The 12,405-nt window shown below is 39.5% G+C and overlaps 1 protein-coding gene across 1 annotated transcript in view; it reads left to right on the top strand.

Annotated features, from left to right (window-relative positions):
* Positions 1–12,405, top strand: part of crybg1a (crystallin beta-gamma domain containing 1a) — a 56,613-nt gene that overhangs the window by 26,833 nt on the left and 17,375 nt on the right. The window contains exons 4-9 of the mRNA XM_070979446.1: positions 5,595–6,715; positions 7,400–9,133; positions 9,965–10,968; positions 11,385–11,423; positions 11,526–11,644; positions 12,088–12,265. Coding sequence (XP_070835547.1) covers positions 5,595–6,715; positions 7,400–9,133; positions 9,965–10,968; positions 11,385–11,423; positions 11,526–11,644; positions 12,088–12,265 — 4,195 coding nt within the window. The remainder of the gene's footprint in view (positions 1–5,594; positions 6,716–7,399; positions 9,134–9,964; positions 10,969–11,384; positions 11,424–11,525; positions 11,645–12,087; positions 12,266–12,405) is intronic.

Here is a 12,405-nt window from a genome sequence, read left to right as displayed (position 1 = left end):
TGTGCCCTGCGATCGACTGGCGACCGGTCCAGGGTGTACCCCGCCTCTCGCCCATTGACGGCTGGGATAGGCTCCAGCACCCCCCACAACCTTGGATTTGTGAAAAAAAAGGACACCTGACCAAATTAACATGAAATTTGGACATAGGAGACAGAAAGTCATGTTCATACATTTAATCGTTCAAGGGTCAAAATCTCACACACACAATGCTGACTGCTAGGAAACCAGGGTAGATGTAGGCCTACACCATGATGAGTCATCCCAGCCGTGAGACATCTGAGTTCAGCAGCCATACCAACACACTAGAACACAGAGAGAGACATCACAGCCGTGTTTCACTCCATGGTACACACTGGTAAGCTCTGCCACTGCAATCTTGTCTTCTTCTGGTGAACCTTTTTTGGTCATAAAAGTTGCAATGGCTGCCTGTTTTTGTTTGTTTGATACCACAACTTGATGCTTTTTTGTTTTCGCGTGGATTTCCAAAGTGTTTTTTCCTTCATATTTTACAGAGATTTTTGCCGGACACAAAACACAAGTGGCGGAAAAATGGTCTTCCTGGGTCGGCCGTACCCATTCAAACTCTGAAAGTGTCGCCCAGTGAAGATTGTAACGAGTATATTGTTTTTTTCGTGCCGATGGCTTACACGAATTTGCTCCTTCTCCTTTCTCGTCAGTCGTCTCTCTTCCCATTTCAAATTAAAATGCCAAAACCTGGTGAAAAGAAGAGGATGCCTGGTAATTCAGCTTGTTCTGTCTCTCTTCCGTCAAGTTTCCCTCCCTGCTTGGCTTGCGAGCCACTTTCAGCGCTGGGGCGTGTGATGTATGCATAGATGGGAAGCAAACAGAGACAATTTTAAATAACCACAGAAGCACAGGGGACCTTTTTAGACTACAGAACGAAGGAAATCAAATTAGGTTTTTGCATTTTCCCTAAAAAACGGGACAAATTGTGTCCCAGGAGAGATTTTTTTTTTCCTGGGACAGCCGGTAAAAAAAGAGAACAATTCTGGGAAAAACGGGACGGGTGGCAACTCTACCCGCAACCCCGAAAGGGATATTCGGTATAGAAAATGGATGGATGGATGGATGGATGGATGGATTTGGTACTTGTTAAACAAAAAATACAGTCAGGATAATTTTTCCTTTTGCCAAGTTTCAATTGATATGAAGGTCACCTTTGCTGTATTTTCCTATGGTGTATCTTCACTGCCAGGATAGGTTGGTCATTACAAAACTGCCTGTACACTGTTTGATTTTAGGGTTACATAGTTACACTTAACTGACATGTTCGTGTAGATAAATGGCATAACACACATACAAAATGATCTATAGTTTCAGAATAACTGCAGGGTGATTCTTTTACATAGCTGAAGTTTGACCATACAGAGTTTTAACAGTAGTTTCTATTTTGCCTTTGAGTTTGAAATGGAATGCGTCTCCAGTTTACACACTTTTAGAGGTCCAGTGTGTAGGATTTAGTGACATCTAGTGGTGAGGTTGCAGATTGTAACCGACTGAATACCCCACCCCCACCCTTCACTTTCCAAACATGTAGGAGGAGCTATGATGGCCTTCAGGTTGCATTAAGATGCAAAAGGCCGTCTCGAGAACCACTGTTTAGTTTGCCTGTTCTTGCCTACTGTAGAAACATGGTGGTGCAACGTGGTGGGCTCCATGAAAGAGGACTTACTCTCTATGTAGGTATAAAGAGCTCATTACAAGGTAATGAAAACACAGTGATTCTTATTTTTAGGTGATTATACATACACTATTGAAAAAATAATTTTGAATATTATATTCCAATTTCTGACAATAGGTTCCCCTAAATCCTACACACTGGACCCTTAAGACATAAAAAAAAATAAATAAATAAAAATCACAGTATAAAAGTAAAGAAAGACTTTGATATTTTGGGAAATACTTTCATTCACTATCTTTCTGAGAGTTGATGAAAAGATTGACAACACTCCCACATCTGTACACTAAATATGTAGCCACAATGAGCAGCTAGTTATCTTAACTTAGCATAAAGACAGGAAACAGAGGGAAACAGTTAGCATGGCTCCATCAAAAGTGAACAAACCCTTCCTTCCAGCACCTCACAAGCTCACTAATTAATGTTTCATCTTGTTTGTTTAATCTGTATAAAAAACATAGTGGGGCTACGTGCCTGTCATGGAATAGTCCCCTCAGATTTTGTTAACTTTGATGGAGCAATGCAAACAGTTTCTAACTCTCTTTATGAGAACTTAAGTTAACCAGCTGCTGGCTCCATCTATATATTTTCTGTTGATGAGAGTGGTGTCAATTTTGTCATCTAACTAGGGCAAAGAAGCAAACACAGTGCTGTGAAAAAGTATTTGCCCCCTTGTAGATATCTTTTTTTTTTTGCATATGTGTCAGATCATCACACAAATTTTAACATTAGACAAACATAACCCGAGTAAATACAAAATGCAGTTTTTAAATAATGATTTTATTTATTAAGGGAAAAAAACTATCCAAACCTACATGACCCTATGTGTAATTGCCCCCTGAACCTAATAACTGGTTGTGCCACCTGCAGGACCAATAACTGCAATCAAGCGTTTGCGATAACTGGCATGAGTCTTTCCCATCGTTGTGGAGGAACTTTGGCCCACTCTTCCTCACAGAATTGCTTTAACTCAGCCACATTGGAGGGTGTTCAGGCATGAACTGCCCATTTAAGGTCACACCACAGCATTTCAATTGGATTTAAGTCTGGACTTTGACTTGGCCACTCCAAAACTTTCATTTTGTTTTTTTTAAGCCATTCAGAGATGGACTTGCTGATGTGTTTCGGGTCATTGTCCTATTGCATAACCCAAGTGCGCTTGAGCTTGAAGTTATGAACTGATGGCCGAATGTTCTCCTTCAAGATTTTCTGGTAGATAGCAGAATTCATGGTTCCATCAGTCACGGCAAGTCGTCCAGGTCCTGAAGTAGCAAAGCAGCCCCAGACCATCACATTACCACTACCATGTTTGACTGTTGGTATGATGTTCTTTTTATCAAATGCTGTGTTCTTTTTACACCACATGTAATGGGATGCACACCTTCCAAAAAGTTCAACTTTTGTCTCGTCAGTCCACAGAATATTTTTCCAAAAGTCTTGGGGATCATCAAGATGTTTCTTGGCAAATGTGAGACAAGCCTTTGTGTTCTCTTTGGTCAGTAGTGGTTTTCGCCTTGGAACTCTCCCATTGATGCCATTTTTGCCCAGTCTCTTTCTTATTGTTGAATCACGAACACTGACCTTAACAGAGGCAAGTGAGGCCTGCAGTTCTTTAGATGTTGTTCTGGGTTCTTTTGTGACCTCCTGGATGAGTCGTCATTGCGCTCTCTCCATTTGTGGATAATGGCTCTGACCGTGGTTCACTGGAGTCCTAAAGCCTTAGAAATGGCTTTGTTACCCTTTCCAGACTGATAGATTTCAATTACTTTGTTTCTCATTTGTTCTTGAATTTCTTTAGATTGCGGCATGATGTGTTTCTGTTCGAGATCTCGCATCCTACTTTACTTTCTCAGACAGGTTCTATTTAAGTAATTTCTTAATTGAACAGGTCTGGTAGTAATCAGGCCTGGGTGTGGTCAGTGAAATTTAACTCAGCTTCCCAAAAAATGTGGTTAATCATAGATGACTCATGATTTAACAAGAGGGGCAATTACTTTTTCACATAGGGTCATATAGGTTTGGATAGCTTTTTTCCCTTAATAAATAAAATCATTATTTAAAAACTGCATTTTGTATTTACTCAGGTTATGTTTGTCTAATATTAAAATTTGTGTGATGATCTGAAACATTTAAGTGTGACAAATATGCAAAATAGTAAAGGCCCATTTATACTCTCCGGATCCGGACGAAATCCATCCATCCGTCCCACACGTTGCCTCCGTAGGGGGCCTTCATACCTCTGTCCGTTTTCAGCGTTTTGTCAGTGTGTGCTCTAGGGGGCAATGTCGAGTCATAAATTACAGAGCCTTTGTCATGGCAGCCGTTGCCTTGTCAACGCTTCTGTCAGCATATACCGGCATCAGTAATGGCGTCAGTAGAGGAGGTAATCATAGTGACAGTACTGAGAAATAGGAAAAAAAGAAAAAATCAGAGGTCTGCGAGGCGGTGGCATGTAAGGCCACTGAATGAAGACCTCACTCGTGTTGCCCATGCGGGAAATGAATGAAGAAAGGCATTTCTCCTACTTTCGGATGTCCACCGCAACTTTCGACCAGTTGCTTCACCGGTTCTCTTCTTCGTCGGTTTTTAGTTTGACTCATTTTGCTCATTTTGACTCTACACTGCCCCCACGACTTCTGGTGGTTTCGAGTGGTTTCGTCCGGAGAGCTCCGGATGGCTAAGCTCAGAGCCGACGGACAAACTGACGGATGAAACAGCCTCCGGATACGGACGAAAGCATCCAAATCCAATATTTACGGAGGGTATAAATGGGGCTTTAGACATCAGGAAGGGGGCAAATACTTTTTCACAGCACAATAAGTGTATTCCCCCCCAAAACTATTTTACTTTAAACTATATCAATCAATCAATCAATCAATCAATCAATCAATCAATCAATCAATCAATCAATCAGTCAAACTTTATTTATAGAGCACTTTTCATACAAAGGAGCAACCCAAAGCGCTTTACATAAAAGCAATACAACAAATAAAAGACACCATAGATACACATACGTACGAATGCACACACACACACACCCACACACACACACACAAATTTAAAAACACTGAGGTAATTAAGAAAAACTGAAAGCTAAGGAAAACTGAGGAGACGCACCCACACTCGCCACTTTGAAGTGAGGAAACACCAGAGAGATAATCATAAAAAAATTAGTTAAAGACCAGACTAAATGGTAAAAATAATCAAATAAATAAGATTCAATTTACAACCAGTCTAAAAAGATGAATAAATAGATAAATAAATAGATAGATAAATAAATAAATAAATAAATAAATAAATAAATAAATAAATAAAATTCAAAGAACCAGACTAAAAGGTTAAAAATAATAAATAAAATGTAGTTAAAAGTCAGACTAAAAAGGTACATCTTGAGTTTGCTTTTAAAATGTCCACACTCTCTGTTTTCCTCAGGTCCTCAGGCAAACTGTTCCACAAGCGCAGGCCGTAATGGTAAAAGGAGGCCTCACCATATGTTTTGGTTAAAACTTTTGGAGTAATTTAAAGGCCGCTGCCTGAAGACCTGAGAGTTCTAGAGGGCACATATGTCAAAGCAAATCAGATAAATAATTAGGACCAAGACAATTAAGAGCTTTAAAAACCATTAAGAGGACCTTAAAATCGATTCTGAAGCAGACAGGTAACCAGTGCAGACTTTAAAATTGGTGTGTGGTGTGTGTGCTCTCTTTCTGGTCCTCGTCAGAACTTGTGCAGCTGAGTTTTGAAGATGCTGTAGTGGAGTAATGATTTTTTTTTTTATTGTATTTTTATGTATTTTTTATATTTTTATGTATTTTTTATATTTTACTTGCATGTAGTTTACTACTCTCTCTCTCTCTCTCTCTCTCTCTCTCTCTCTCTCTCTCTCTCCCTTCAGACTGTCAAGCTTCCAAAGCAAAATTGTAGAACTCAAAGAAGCCAACTTTGAGCCATTTCCAACAACAGATGAGACTACACACTCTGAGACAAATACTTCTGAACCCCTAGTTGAATTAAAAACAGACTTTGAGGGCTCTGAGTTTGATGACACCACTGCAACCTCTCACATGTATAGAACAAAGTCACAGGTGGTTGAGTCTGGGGTAAGAGGTCAAGGGACTAACCAGGCTACACCCTCTAAACTAAGGGTGAAATCAGCACCAGAAAGTCAGCATACCACCACAAGTGGGGCAAAGACCACATCCTCAACATCTGGCAGCAAGGTCAAAAATGTGACAGCAAAAGATAATGCCTCCACAGAGAGGACAAAAGTGCGAACTTCCAGTGATATGCCACCACACAGGGAACATAGCAATGATAAAGCAGTTTCTGTGTTACCAACATTTAAAGACCAATGCACCAGTGGTCCCTCAAGTGCAACAGGTTCAAAGTCTAAAATCCCCATAAGGTCAGGATCAGATCCTGAGGTGAAATCATCATTGACACCAGATAAAACATCAGTGATTGATGCCTCTTCTAAACTGCAGAAACAATCCAGAACCAAAGAATCTTTAAAATCTTCATTCACTACAACCGAAACTGTCAGGAAACCAAGTTTTGTAGAAGGCAAGGGAGGGAAAGCTCTATCAGGAGACATTTCTCCTACAAAAACAACACACAATATGGGAAACAAGCATATTAAAGAAAAGTCAGATGAGTACAGTGACTCTATAGAAATGGTAAGTGGTGTGGAGAAAGACACAGAGGAGACTAATATTAAAACAGGACACCCGACTGAAAGGAAGAGCCTGGACATCAAAAAACCAGGGCAAAACCATCTGGAGAATAATGCATCCTTGGCATCAAATAGTCAGTTGTCCATTTCATCTAAGACATTAAAGAGGAACATTGAGATAACTGAAACAAGTGGCACTAACTATAGAAAAATCACATCCAGTCTGACAGACTCAGATAAACCAAAGGCAGTTCAGAAGCAGAGTCCAGAGAAGCAAGAAGTAACTCCTGGTGAGAGATCTGGTAATGAGGCACCACTTCCACTCCCTGAAAGTCCCAAGAAAGGTAAGATAACATGATCACAACATGTTTTATGCTAGACAGTAAATCAGTCAGTTCAAAGGAATAGTTCAACATTTTGGGAAATTGATTTCTTGCGGAGAATTAAAATATTGATATCACTTACCTGTGTACTAAATATGGAGCACTGCCAACAGCTGGTGAACTTAGCACAAAACATTTGAAGCAGGAGGAAAGATCTAGCCTGACTTTGTCCAAACACAACAAAATGCCTGCCTGCACCTCTAAAGCTCACTAATTAACATGTTATCTTGGTTGTTTAATCTGCACAGAAACTGTGCTTGTCTTATAATCCTGTGCATAACCACCCATAAAACTACTATTTTAGACTTTTGTTTTTATAAGGATTAAACAAATAACATATAACATGTTGATTAGTGAGCTTTAGAGGTGCTGGTATGCAGATGTACCTTTGGATATAGCTGGGCTCCAGCTTCATATTAACCATAGAAGTTGGGGAATATCATCAATCCTCTCATCAAACTCTCAGCAATAAAGCAAATAATGATATTTAGGAACTATTCCTTTAAGGTAAAGACATTTTTTTGTGTCATTTGAGAATGGAACTGTTTTGTGTTTTGGTGGATTCATTAAACTTGCCAATGCCAATGCCAATGCCAATGCAGAAGATCAAAGTAGCAATGCCAGTGTGTGTGTGTGTGTTTTCAGCAGGAAGCATCTTGTCAACAAGACCATCCAAACACCTCTCTACAAGGAGCATCAGTCATAAAGAGATTGACACCATCTCTCCAACTCACACAGAGCAAGAGAAAATGGTCTCATCGAGGCTTTCCAAAGAAAGGCACATTAAAAATACACTAAAGGATTCAGCTGATCTATCATCATCTGTAAGCAAGCTTCCTACAAGAGGTCAGAGAAGCTCCAACAAAGTAAACTCCAAAAACAATTTACCTCCTGAAAATTCTCCAAGCACCTCTACAGCTAGATGGGCGCGCTCTAAAACAAACACAGAGACATCTGTCAAAGCATCTGAAAGTGTCATTACAGATCAAGTGAAGAATAGTGGTGACATATTTAAATTAACATCTCTGTCTACAGAGGAAGAAGATAATCAGTCCAGTATCAGTGAGATCAAACTGAAAGGAAAAAAGACAAAGGAATTAGAGGAGAGCATAACCAGTCCTACAAATGAAGATATATCAAAAATCCAACTAGTTCAAAAAAACAATGCTATTATTACAGAGGAGTCTCAAGCAAAAGTTACACCAGTCACAGACCCAAGAGCTGAGGTATTTCCTAGGAGTGAGGCTGTCAAGGCAAGTCCTTTTCAGTTGCCAGAGTCTCCATCTGAAGATGTATGTCACATTCAAAGGTACACCACACAGGAGCCAAATATTTGTCCAAAAGATGTAACAGAGAAAGACATTGTAGAGACAACCCAACCAATACACACCATAAAGCCAGATTTAATCCAGGAAAAAGACTTCTCAAAACTAAATTCTGCAGTGTTGGTTCAGGACACAATACCAGCTCATGAGGATGTAACTGATGTGTCAGCCAAACCTGTTTTGGTTGGCAGTATTCACTGTGACGTAACAACCTACTCCGATCAGGACAGCGTCATGCCTGGTAGTGTTTGCTTTAAAAAAACAGATAAGGTCACCTCAAATAAATATAATACCAGAAATAGTTTTCCTGCTAATTTGGCCTCAAAAGACCAAGATGCTGAGCCAAAAGATGTACTTTTAGCCACTTCCATTACCATTTCAGTTGATTCCAACCTCATCAGTAAAGAGCAGCAAAAAGATTTCTTGAAGGATCGAATCACAAATATCATTCATAAAAATGATAGATTCAGCAGAAATTTTGGTACATCTTTCGAGGTAGAGGAGAAAAGTAAAGAAGAAAAACCAGTAGAGGCTTTGGACATTCAAACAGAGACTGTGACTGTTTGTGACTTGCCCAAGAATGTTGGAAATCAGCTGCACAAACAGCCTCTTTTACTGGCTAGAGAATTTGAAAGACAGGAGAGAGACTCAAAACCAAATGAAAAGCTGAATGATGTTGTGGGGAAAATCACTGACTCACAGAACATTTGTAAAAAGGAGCTCAAGGGTATAACCATTGAGGATGAAGAAGAGAAAGTCAACCATGAAAATACAGCCATTGTGGTCAATACAAAGCAGAAATGTGGGATAAAAGAAAATGCAGAAAGTGTTAATAAGGAAGGAAATGGGCAGATGAAGGCACCAACAGTGAAAAATGAACATAAACCCATAGAACCTCTAACCAAAAATGAGGAGGTCAGGGATAATGACTCATATCAGGAGAATAATCACACTGATGTTGTAAAGGAGAGGCAAACTCAAGAACTAAAAGACTTGAGCACAAAAACTCAGAGATCTGAAGGCACTAATGAAGAGCATGTGACAGGGGCATTTGGTAAGAATTTACCAAATGAATTTTCAAATGAGACTGCTGAGACTGAAGTTAGTAGCCACAAGGACCAGATGACCTCAACTGCTAAAGACCAAGATGATGACATTAAAAAGACTGAGGAAAATAATTATATATCAGTGCAATTCAAAGGTCCAAATGCGAACCTACAACAGCAAACTGAGACAGAAAAGGCTCCAGAGAAGACAACAGAAAGCCAACTTTTACAAAGGGGTGTAACCCAGAGTGTTGAAGGTGCAAAAGGAGAGACTGAAACCAAGGATTCATCACTAAAGTGTTTGGTGAATGAGACTGCAATTATGAGTGCTAATAGTGAAGTTAGTATCCAACAAGATCAGAAATCCATAATTGGTAGAGACCAAGATGATGGCATTACAAAACCTAAGAAAATCAAATCAACAAAATCCAAATACCCAAATACTAACCTGGAACAGGAACCAAAGACTGTCACAAAAGAATCTCTAAAGATGAAAGAAGATCCCAAATTACCTGAAAAGTCAAGTGTTTTCTCAACTGAAAGAGCAGTTAGCAAGACTGATAAGAAACAGGAAGAAAAAAACATTGTTAAAAAGGATGATGAAGTTAGAAATACAGTGACACAGCAGGAGGATCAGCAAATTAAGGCATCAAAGATAGATGCCAAGCAAGAGTTAGAACCAGTTTTTGTAAAAGAAATCAAAGAAAAATCAAAAATAGATAGTTGTTTGAAACCAGAACCATGGACCTTTAGAGAAGAGAAAACCATAAACCTCACTAATCCACAAAAGCCTGCAAAGCACACACTCTATGACAAATTTTCATTTCTTTCAACCACAGTGAAACCATTCATTCCATCTCAAAGTCTTCAGCTAAAGAAGGAATCCCCATCTAGCTGGTTAAATGTGGAACATCATCAAAAACAGAAGAAGGAATATAAAAGGCTAGATGCCTCAGCCAGTGAGGATGAATCTCTTGAGCCTGATGATTTTGATGATTTTATCAGGCGCATTAAGGTGGGCAGCATTCCCTTTTCACTACCTCCAAAGAAGCATATCCACAAAAAGTCTCCATCTCCAAATTTTGCCATGCCAGCTATCAAGGAGGACCATTTTGAGAGAACGTTTGATCCAGAGGAATTCCGATTCGGTTTAAGGAAAAATAGCAACATTTGTAAGGATCCTTCCCCAGCTATGGTGCTTAAACAAAAAGCAGCTAATAGAACAGGACATACCATGGAAAAACATTCAAAGGATAATGCCTTGCACACAGCTAAAGACCAAATGAAGTCATTTGATGAGGTGGAAGGAAAAGATGGAGTCAAAAAGGGGACAAATACTGACGCAAGAAACAAAGAGCAACAAAACAATGGAGAAGGACCTGGGAAACCAATGTCACGACTTGGAAGGATATCCATTCTCTCCAGCTTACTAAGTTCTCCTAGGTCCTCCAGGAAGACAACAGAGGAATCTACCTTCACCTCAAATAACACACTTTCATCTCATGGCTTGGATGAAGGTCCACTTGTGGGTGATGGTATAGGTATCGTTACTGAGTCAGCAGTCAGCCCCTCCTCTCCTCCTCCTCTGCCCTTGTTGTCAGAGACAAAGCTGCCTGATCATTTTGAGAAATACCTCAAGAGGAACAAAAGAGAATCTGAGGCCTACCAGGGCTCTAATCAGATGATTAAAAGTAAGCTGAATCATAAGGGGAGTCCTGTGACAGACCAGGCCTCGATAGCAGGAGCACCTAATGTTGGCCTGAAGGGGCCTGCAGGACTGCTGCAAACTAGCCTCTGTAGCCAGCAGACTTCCCAAAATGGACTTTCTCCTTTGAAGACTAGGGTAGGTATTTAAATGATGGACTTCAATGATTGTGGTTTCAGTTTAGTATTTACTGTCTTGGTGAAGTAACACCCTAAAGCCTGTATGGGTTTGGACCTGCTAGGCTTTTACACAATGCATTGGTGTAGTGTATTTCCATGATGATGTGTCTTAATATACCATAATTGGTAGTATTAAATAACATTTAAGTGCTTCCAAAGTGTTAAAGTGTTAAATAACATCTAGTTTAAAATCAATTCAAATGACCACATTTGGAACATGAGTAGTGAGAAATGTTTCTTATTTCTTCTTATTTAAGTAAATTGGTTCTCAAGAGGCTAACAAAGGAGCTAATTTAGCTGTACGGTTTGGAGGATTAAAGTCTTTTTTAAAGCAGAGGTTCAAGTTCATAATCAGAATATTACATTTTCTTTCAGATACCTGCAGCAAGAGGGTTCTACAAAAGGCCTGGAAAGGTATGATCAATTGTTATTTAATTGATGATTGATATTTTTTTGTGTCAGTAGTACACTGTTTGGTGAAAAATATTTTAATGAAATGTCTAAATCTTCATCCAGATTATCATATATGAACATGCGCAGTTTGGAGGGGAAGTGTTTGAACTCTACTGTGATGCAGAGGATGCCACCACAATGAGGCTGTCCTCCGTCATCTCAGTTAGGGTCATCAGAGGATGGTAATGGTCTTTTTCCTAATCCTTGCAGGTTTAATAATAATAATAATAGGTTCTGTCCGCTGGTGGGAGTGTGCTCACCTGTGTGTGTGCACACAGAGGAGAATTGTAAATACAACCATGCAGAGACAGAAATGACATGCCGTCATGTAAATAAGATATATAACATAAGGCTATTTGGTTTGTTTCATAAAAGGACAAGGTAGGCCTGTTCTATAGGAAAGGTATCCTTAAATGACTTCTGTTGTGATCTGGCACTATATAGAAAATAAAATTAAATAAAATTAACTTGACCTTCAAGGGGGAGCGGGGCACCCCTCTAATATAATGGTAGGGGAAACTGAGCCATCTGCATAGCTGTTTAATTATCCCATAAGCAGTCCATAAACTAACAATAAAGATAAATAATTCAAGTTTTTTTATGATATGGTTTTCTTTTTCTTTAGCTGGCTTCTCTATGAGAAACCTGGCTTCCAGGGTCGTATCATTGCCCTTGAGGAGGGTCCTACAGAGAGCATAGTGAATATGTGGGCAGAAGAGGGAAGTCCAACAACTTTAGACCAGATGGATCTGCCTGTACTAACATCACCTATGGTCATAGGTTCTATCCGATTGGCAGTCAGGGTAAGTACTGATGTGGTCAATGATTGATTCATTTATTGGTTTGTCATACTGCATTCATATTGGGAATTTTGTACGCCCTGTAATTTTGTTTTTCTCCTAGAATTCCACAGAATGCCTTTACAGGTTTTATAGATCCTGGG

The sequence above is a fragment of the Chaetodon trifascialis genome, chromosome 14 (assembly GCF_039877785.1).
Source record: "Chaetodon trifascialis isolate fChaTrf1 chromosome 14, fChaTrf1.hap1, whole genome shotgun sequence".
Lineage (NCBI taxonomy): Eukaryota > Metazoa > Chordata > Actinopteri > Chaetodontiformes > Chaetodontidae > Chaetodon > Chaetodon trifascialis.
The sequence above is the reverse complement of the archived record's forward strand: the minus strand, read 5'-3'. Positions and strand labels throughout refer to the sequence as shown.